Genomic DNA, 10,238 nt, shown 5'->3' on the forward strand with positions numbered 1-10,238 from the left:
TTCATTAGTTTTAATACAATTGCATTCCAAAAGCATTTATTTAGTTAATGAAAAGTATCATGTAACAAATTGATTGATTAATTGGCTAATTAAACAAACTTAAGATATAGTGTCTGTGCTGTCAATAATTTATTAAAAGCAATTATCAATTCCAATACTCATATATTGTATATATTTGTTAATAGCTCAGATGTTTTAATTGGACTTATCAATCAATCAAGCTAATATTATTGTATAAGTTAATGAATTATTAAAGTTATTAGTTGTCAATTATATATTGATTTAGTTTAGGATGGCACAAAGACCTTTAGGGTGTCTCTATTAAAACCTAAAAAATGCAATAAAGACATTTTGAATAGCTCATTTAAAACATTCAAATTAGTTATTAACTTCCAACCAGAAACAGATATAAAAACTAAAGTTTTTTTCTGATTTTTACTACAAAAATCCTTAAAAAACAATTTAATTAATAGCCAATTGTGGATCTATGCAACAAAATACTAGAAATTTTTTTCTAACTGTCTACTAACTAACAGGAAAATTTCACATTTAAATTTACAATTGTAAGTTAATAACTTAAATATACAATTAACCAATTCAAATACGGAATTTTCAAATTTTTCTTAGCCCATGACAGACAAGCATCGTTAATATTTAATCTTGTATTAAATTTTGTAGCAGATTTAATGCTTTACATTAGTTCTCCAGGCCACAAAATTATTTCTTAAAATTTGTGCAAGGCCACAGCATGGAAAATCACCATGGGTGTCATGTGTATGTCTTGTGGGAAATGGGATAGACCAAAAGAAGGAGGCTATATTTGTTAAACTTTCATTTCTTGATTTTGTCTCCGTTTAGCCTTCTGTTTATACTCCGGAATTCCTCAAGCCTAACATAGCCTTTCGTTACATTTTCGTATTATCCTGTTTTTAAACTGTGTAACAGTTTTTAATCTTTTGGATATCCTCAGAATGAAAACCTCCAAAATTAAAATGGCTTATTAAAAATATTTCCTGTTTACCTGATGTCCATAATTTATTTTTAGTCCCTTTTCGTACATGGTCGCTGCTCAAAAAGTTTGACGTATTCCCAAGATGTTGTTAAAGTGACCAAAAATATGAATTAATTATATAGACCAAGTTTATAATAAATATTTATGTTAATAATCAAAATTAAGTTTTTTTACAATATAATTCTCCTTGTCATATACAAAATGTTCATGAAGTATTGATATTTAGACGTGCTTGAATGTTTAAATAAATTCAACCTTGAACATTTGCATATTACCAGGTGCCATAGCTCAGATTTATGTTGCAAAATAATTATTTGTAGATGAATACAAAAACAAAAGTTCTTGTTAGTAATAAACACAGTGTGGGCTAACGGAAGAAAACCAATTGTGTTAATGATTGGAAAAAGATAGAATCATATACTTCATTAAAATTGGGTGTGGTCAGAGGAAGGGCAGTCGGTCATTGTACATGATCATGGGAATATGTACAAATTTTAAAATATTACTAGTTTTGCTTCTAATTGTTAGACAGTCTAATTCTGCAGTGGATTTCAAAATTCTTGACAATTGTAATTTAATTATAAACTTAGTGCACATTTACTAATGGATTCATGTTAGATAAATATAGGAAGATGGGTTCAGGGAAGGTTGTACCATTTAAAACCAGGCTATAGAGAGAGAGAAAAAAAAGGTATTTTTTACAAATAAATATTCTAAGACTTTTAAAGCATGTTTGAAGAAATAATTGGAAATGGCTAATTAAAAATTACAAAGCTAGGGAGTGTTAATAATGTATTTCCCTCTGTTTTTTAAATATTTAAAGTATGTTATTATAGCCGTTTTTGATTACTTCTTCAGTTCCTTAGAATATTAATTTTTACAACTTGTTAAGAAAGTTTTCTTCCTAAGCCCATTCTTGTAAATATAAAAATTTCAGGACTACTTTACTTCAAACACATTGAATACACATTTCTTTTTTAGCTACTGGTTATTTAAGTTATTTACTTATATTTAAGGTGGACCCTAAGCTGAACCATTAAAATATATGGCCAATTTTTTTTCACAAACAGGCTGCAGCTCAGATTCGTAGCACTCCATTCACCGGCGAATCTTCCGACTCGTCCGACGAAGAGTATGGTAGAGGGAAGCGGAAGTCTGGGAAGGTTGGCATTAGCAAAGCCAGCGTGGAGAGGACCACAGTTGCATCTACAGTTAGTGCAACATCATCGTGTAGATCACCTGATCCTAGTGCCCCCTCTGCAAAGAAAAGAGGTACTGTATATTCCTAAAAAAGAATGCATATACACACAAACATATATCATTATATAAAAACAAAATATATAATTTGTGTATATACATGTACGTAATTATATGTATATTAGTAGCAATGGATAAATAATAATACAGTGCTCAATTAGGAACATGATGTTATAATCGTATCAAGAGCCCTTGAACAAATATCAAGAGCCCTTGAACAAATTCTTCACTTTTTAAGTTGTATGATGAAAGTGTCTGTTGCGAGATTTGAACCTGCAAGACGAGTAGTAGCATACCATTAGACCACAGAGAATTTATAACTCTATTAGTTATACGCGAAGATCTAACTCCCAGGCACTTTCATACCATTGACTGCAAGCACTATTATTATTTTTCTGTTTGTATTGTGTTTACTTTGCGATGCTAAGTTTTTACCAATATTCATATGTTTGCACGTATTCTGCTTTTATATATTTACAAAGAACCATCAATTATATTCTATGAAACTACTTATTCAAGTTTTTGTTGTTGGTTGTTGTACTACTCATGAACAAATAGCTATTGTCTGATTTTTATCAATACCCAAATATAACCTTTATCCCTTTGATAAACATTAGTCAGTGGTTATTTTCTGACCCCCCTTTGTCGGTTGTGGCAACAGTGAATGCACCATTATTGTAGTACCAATTTATACTGTACTGGTAAGTGAAGGGGTAGAGTTAGGTTATTTTGTATCATTAGCCAAGATATTTAAAAATCATGTTTTGAGTCCTAGTATAATTATTAGCATTAATGACTAGCCATTTTTTTTGTAAATGTTTGTATTCAAATACTATCTATTAGTGTGTTTATTTTTGTTAGTTTACTTCCTCTTTGTAATATATTAGCTACCACACACATATTTTTTAACATATGTTCTTGTTTTCTCTTTATAAATATATGACCAATATATATTTTCTCTACCTTAGGTGTGTCTGGACAATCTGCTATCTCAGAAGGAGACTATGCCATCCCGCCTGATGCCATGTCTTTCACGGACAGCAACCACTCGGAGGAACCAGAGCACAAGCTCCTCAAGACATGTGCTGCCTATACAACCGAGAACATGAAGAAGGTATTTGGAGTAGTACAGTATTGTCATCTTTAAAAAACATTATTTTACATAAAAATACACTTGCAAGGGTCCACTCAGAAATAATGACTAGGTGAAAAATTAACAAAATCAGGTTTAAGCTGTCTCCTATCGGACACCATCCCGGAATTTCTGAATTAAGGTTTCGGGGCTTGAAAATTTAGATTGTGATTGTAACGACTTAAATTACTGTACTTTTCCCTGGTCAGACATCACAGTGTTAAAACATAAAACATAACAAAATTCAAGACATTTTTTATTATATTAGTATATTGATACATTGCAGGACAGTTGTGATTCATATGCTTAATTTTTTGAATATTTTGCTCATGTACATTTATGTGTTTTTTTAGGAAGCAATGGAGAAGTGTGGCTGGCTCACCAAGCTAGGAGTTAAAGTGAAAAGTTGGAAAAGACGGTGGTTTGTTTTGAAAAATGGAGAATTACGATATTATAAATCACAGGTGGGTAGATGTAGTAAATAAATAACAGCTGTGCCGTATCTAGGATAGCACGGGGGTATACCCTATCCCCCAAAAGAAAAAAACTTTCCCCCCAGTCACTCCATCTCTCATTTCGTCTTATGCTAACTTAATGTTATTATAATTATTAATCATCATTATTAATGTTAAGAGTTATAACCTAAAAACCCATAAAATTATATTATCCAATGATGATTTCACTGATTGGGTACCGTACTCGCGCGAATAAGCGCCCCGTTTTGAATAAGCGCCCCTCTCGAATAAACGCTCCTTCTAACGTGAAAATTTCCTTAAGCGCCCCGTTTGAATAAGCGCCCCCTCAATAACTCAATCAATCCTGGACTGTGTGGATGTTGGTATGATTTGAGGTGTGGAGTGGAATCACATTCTCCTTTAGTCAATATCAAAATGAGGATATTTATCTTGGACAGATGAGAGCTCCCTGGACAGACAGTATATTTCCAACTTTCATCTTCTTACACTTTTCTATAGCCTAGTCCTACTGCTTTTCCGACAATTTACACCTAACACATTCTCATCTGAGTTTTCAAGAAAACATGGCATTATGCTGATCTCAATCAGCCGATGGCCAACAAGCTAACCACCACCACTAATTTCATCTGCTATTCTGCTGTTATGTAATACATGTACTCACAACTTTCTTGTCATGACAAGCCATGCTCTTTGGACGAAAGTTTCCGCCGCACCACCATTCGTAATGTGCGGTTTCCTGATATCCTTATAATCGTTTTTCATTCAAAATATGCCTCTTGAATTTAATAAGTTCTCATAAGAACCCCTCGATTTTCATCTATTTCCATAAGCGCCCCCTCAATTTCCACTCTGTTTTGATAAGCGCCCTGTTCGAATAAGCGCCCCGTTTGAATAAACGCACCTCAAAAAGTGCAAAAAATATTTTAAGCGCCCGGTCGCTTATTCGCGCGAGTACGGTATTCGCTCTTTTAGAAAATGATTTTAAATATTAAATATACAAATAATTTATTATTTATAAAATGAGCTTGAGTTCTTGTTATTATATTTCAACTGTGCTCAATATGTTTGTTTTCATACATCATCATCATTATTATAGTTTTAAGTCATAACTATCTGTTCAGACTTTATATTTATTAATTTAATAACAAAATAATAATGTTTTCTGATTGATCATATTGTAGAATGATGTTTCAAGGAAGGCTCAGGGACTTATTCCATTGGATGGGATGTGTAAGATTGCACGGTCCAATGGAGCTCACACATTTGAACTTGTTACCACCAAGAGGGTGTACTACCTGACAGCAGACTCTACCGCCACGTTAGAAGAATGGATCCAAGGTTAGTATCTTAGAACGTATTTTCTCTTCTATACACTTTTTATACATATTTTTTTTCATTGCATTTGTGTTAAAATTATCATTATACAATAAAATAAAAAAATGAATTGTGTGATTGATTACTAATTACTACAAAAAAATAATCATTTGGCCTGTCACAGCTCCTATATTTTGTGATATTATTCTTGTGGCAGTCCAAGTTAGTTTTAGGTTATTTCTTGTGTTTAGGATTTAAAAAAAAAATCTTTTGAGCATTTACAAAACCAATTATATTTTTATTAATTCTTAAATAATGCTAAGTTTACCATATTTAAAATGTGAATCAATGTTTATTATTTTTAATAGTAATTAAAATAAATTGAACTAATAATTAATTACAACAGATACAAAAATGTATTTTTTAATAATAATTCAATTTCATCAATAAATGATAGTTGTGTAAAATATTCTAAAAGCAATTATAATAATCTTTAAAATTTATGTGTCTTTATATTTGATTTATAGTTTTACAAAATGTTTTGCGTCGCTACAATACACAACCAATGTTTGAACAGACAGGACAGCAGCCAGCCATTAAAGGATGGATAAATAAAGTAAAGCACGGACATAGTAAGAAATGTTGGTGCGTTCTTTTAGGAAAGACATTTGCATATTTCAAGAACCAAGAAGATAAGGTGAGATGATTTATTATGATAATTAATTATTAATAATCGTTAAAATATTATTACTTAATTACGTAGAGAGAGGTGCAGCAGTTGCAATACAGATTTTCAACCTTGTCCTCAAGGTTTTGAGGCTATTATTCTATTTATTTATTTATTTCAAATTTCTGCCAAGCACAAAACAACAAACAAATTTACAAAAACATGGCAAGGAAAGAACAAACAGGTGCTAAACATCTATGCAGGTTGGTCAACCCAAAATAGTACAGAAACAGAACAACTACTCTCAACAAAAGGAACATCTACACGAGAGTGACCAACTACAAACATTTACAACATCAAAATTATTTAAGAAGTAGTTATTAAAATAGTTTAAAAGTTTAGTTTTAAACGAACTAACAGATAAATTAAAATTGCGAATTTCACAGGGTAAAATGTTCCAAATTCTGGTAGAACTATTATGTATTATTTCACTTGGGTTCCCAGGTGTGTGCCTGGTAGATTCAGTATGTGTGCTAATTCTGACTGCCTATGGAATTGTAATTCTTTAAGAGATGCATTTCATAGAAAATTGATTTGATGACGAGGTGTAAATATAAGGTGCACAGATGCAGTTTATTGCAATATGCCCTATATAAATTGTGCTTTATAATTATCATTAGTATTATTATAATTATTATTTAATATTATTAATATTGTTTGAAGATTTGCATGGCGGAGTAATAATATATGTTAATGCTTGTGATACACCGCATAGATAGTTCTGAAAAGAACTGTTATTGTTGGTTGAGAAATATTAATATTGTTAAAATAATTTATTGATAAATGAATGTATTATTTTTAAAATATTTATATTATTTCTTAGCATTGTCAAGATTGTTGTTATTATTTTATATGATACAGTAGTATTAGTACAATACTATTTTGTATCATTATGTAAAGGACAGGGATTTTAGAATCTGAAAACTATTAATATCCTAAATAAACAGGTAGTTATTTCTAGGAATGATATTATATGTTTACACATTGTTAAAACTCTTTAATTTGTGTCACAAAACAAGTATGCAGCACTCTTAAAAATAATTAATTTTTCAAGTACACTTATCAAAAAGGAAACAAATTTTAATAACACAAACTAATATTGAAGAGATTATTTTTGTGTAATCTATTTAACCAAAAGAAATTAGAGGAAAATACAAAATTATTTTTTAACTATTTATTTCCAGGTAGGAATAACAGTTTGCTTTGTATAAGTTCATAACCCTATTATCTTAATTGAATATAATAAGATGCTGTAAGGCCTATTGTTAATCATATCCACTTCCTCCAATGATTTTTTTTTTGGTTAGTGTTATTTTAATATTTACTTTGCCGATCATGATATCTCACTTTGATCTATTATCCTTTAGGCCTGTATTTTCATATAATTTATAAAAAAAATTATCTTTCAAAAACCATATTACTTCTGATAATTACTAAATTTCTATAGGAAATATGAATTGCTCTAAGTATAAATTCTTAATATGAATTATAAGGAGCAGTGGTACAGAGTTTCACAAGTAGTGAGCAAATTGGGAATCATTTTTAAAGCAAAGGCGATAAGGGGAATCAGATGGTCAAGATGGGGAGTAAGGGTTGTAGGTGCCAAAAAATGCTCTGTTATGAATTTTTGTTTTAAATGTGTGCAGTGTATAAATTTCTACGAATTTTGGGGGTGTTTTTTTGAAAAGAATTTCATTGAACTTCATTATATTATATAGATAACAAATAATAATTAAAATAATATAGAAAATGTAATATTAATATATATATATATGAATATATAATAATATATATAAAATTGTGAATACTATAATATAATAGTAAAGATATCAAACTTGTTGCTAATAACTATACAGTCCTTTTACGACAAAATGTCTTAAATTGATTACCAGCCAAAGAATATATAGAAGTATTATTTATGCAATGGGTAATGGGAAAGAAATATTGTCCTAATTTAATTTTCACCTGAAAGCTAAGATATTACTTAAGCACACAAAGAAAGCAATCAAAATATTTATATTTTTTTATATTTTTTTTTGTCAACACAGAAAGCGCACATTATTATGACCTTTCACAAATTAGTTTTCAAGATATTTAATTAGTTAATCTAATTCCCTGTTACATATACTGAAAATATGAGTATAAACAGAGCAGTTATAATTTTTATGTTTAGGAAAATGAATTGCTTTGCAGAGTTGAAATAAAGGCCTACATATTTGACAATGTGTTGAGATATGCATTAGATGCTGTGTGATTCATCAAGACGAATGATTTTTTTCTCCATTTTTTTTTTTCCAAGGTTAAAAATAAATTTAAATTAAATTAACTGATTGACAAATGTCAATGTGTATGTATATAATTGGTGGGGAAAATGTGAACATATTGGTTTTGCTTTTATGTATATATTGTAGACGTGTGCAGAGCAATTAAAATTTTTTTTATGCGACCAATCATACAGTTGTGAGAGTTTCGATTTAGAGGTTTGTCACCTTGCCCGTGTCCTTGGGTTTTTGAGTTTTTTTAAATAAAAGAGTTGCATCTCAGGCAGTATCAGGCTTACCAGACTGAAACTTATTATAAGTTAGTATTATCCCTGGTCACTAAATCCATGATTTGCAAACCACCACGAAGTGCCTAGCTGTGCTGCAATATATAATGCACAAGCAATAATATTCTATATCACACTATAATGTATTATGCCATACTAATATCCTACCAGGTACCCGTTTGTAATCCTTGGCGGAGAAGATGAACATAGCTAGGTAAAATACCTTGCACAGACATACAAGTGCAATACACAGCGAGTGTTCAAACCCCCAACCTAAAGATTGCGAGCCCCAAACCGCAATTGCTTTGCCAACTTCTAAGACACTTGGTACCTGGATAGGATGTGGTTCATGGAACAAGCTCTGTCAAATCACATGCCTAGCTAGAAATACTCCCTAAGGAGGCGGGAACATTGCAAAAATACGACTGTATCAAATGATCAGGAGGAAAAAAATTCATTTTGACCTTTGATAACCAATGGCAGATCATGTTGTTTTTCTTCCCCACCCCCTTTAATGAATTGCAAAAAAAATCTAACCAAATGTGAAATCATTATAAAATGAAAGAATAAGTGGCTAAAACTTCAAAGCTTTCAAGTGGTATAACCGTATGTCTATGGACACCTCTCCCCACCCCCCCACAGTAGGAAAGGAAACGTCCACCAACACTTCTCCCGTAGGTCATTGATTGGTCATTGGCTCTCCTCCTTAATAGAAACATCTAGGATTTGCCTTCGTTAACAGTGGTGCTATACAGTATATTGCTATTAATAACAAGTTCTCATAATCTAGGAAGCTCCGATGAGGGCAGTATAATAGAGGCAGTAGAGTATATTGACCCTAATGCCCACCCATACAAAAAAAATCTATTAATCAATCAGCCGAATATTTTTAGAGCTTCTCATTGGAACTAAAAACTAATACAAAATTACACATTAATTTTTAAATTTTTGTTTCCCCTTAAGCTACCTGTGGGTACAATCAATATGCGTGAAACCCAAGTTGAAGAAGTTGATTGCTCGATGGATTCGGATGATGAAAGCAGAATCCCAGTTGAAAAAGAAGACGAGCCAAAATATGTGATTGTGATTCATGTGAACCATCAGATACAAGGCCCAACTTATTTGCTAATGAACTCCAAAGAAGAAAAGGTTTGCTGTCATTTGTATTTAAGTATTTTGTGTTTTTTCCAATGCTTGTGGGTGGGCCCTTCATCCAGGAATATTGATAATTCACTGTAGTAAAAAAATGATTAATTCTTTTTATTTTCTCACCCAATAATGCATGACTAACAACTCCTACATGATGGAATACTATGTCAAGTTTTATTTGAGAAATACTTGCGACTTGCCAATGTATGGGTGTGATATGATATGATCATACCCATATATGGACAAATCATATAATATTTGTCACAGAAAATTATACATTGTGACAGAGCATTAGTGAGTGGAGTTATTTTTAGTTGAAGGAATTTAAACCCAGAAAGCAAACATATATTTATTGTCCACTATTCTACAGATTGATCAAAATATTAATATGTCCTTTCTAAATGTCATCAGGGGTGTAGGCTGGATTCATCTTGGGAGGAGGATGGGAAAATTCATAATGCGGAGCTAAATTCCTATTCCAATGAAAATTTAATGGCCATCTTTAGTATTTAAAATAGCTGTAGTGGAACTAATTTGCTGTCAAAGGTAGGTGCCTCCACACCCCCCCCCCCACCAGTGTTGCAGTTTTCTGGGGGCCTTTGTGGCTAGATGCTGTCTCTTAT

At 31.4% G+C, this 10,238-nt stretch overlaps 1 protein-coding gene across 1 annotated transcript in view; it reads left to right on the forward strand.

The window, feature by feature from the left end:
• LOC117107741 (pleckstrin homology domain-containing family H member 1-like) overlaps positions 1-10,238 on the forward strand; it is an 80,567-nt gene that overhangs the window by 59,265 nt on the left and 11,064 nt on the right. Inside the window, exons 9-14 of the mRNA XM_033249493.1 lie at positions 2,083-2,284; positions 3,238-3,383; positions 3,755-3,865; positions 5,059-5,215; positions 5,719-5,888; positions 9,430-9,615. Of these exons, the coding sequence (XP_033105384.1) occupies positions 2,083-2,284; positions 3,238-3,383; positions 3,755-3,865; positions 5,059-5,215; positions 5,719-5,888; positions 9,430-9,615 (972 nt within the window). The remainder of the gene's footprint in view (positions 1-2,082; positions 2,285-3,237; positions 3,384-3,754; positions 3,866-5,058; positions 5,216-5,718; positions 5,889-9,429; positions 9,616-10,238) is intronic.

This window comes from Anneissia japonica, unplaced genomic scaffold (genome assembly GCF_011630105.1).
Source record: "Anneissia japonica isolate Jap-2015-1 unplaced genomic scaffold, ASM1163010v1 scaffold287871_len1641731_cov197, whole genome shotgun sequence".
Lineage (NCBI taxonomy): Eukaryota > Metazoa > Echinodermata > Crinoidea > Comatulida > Comatulidae > Anneissia > Anneissia japonica.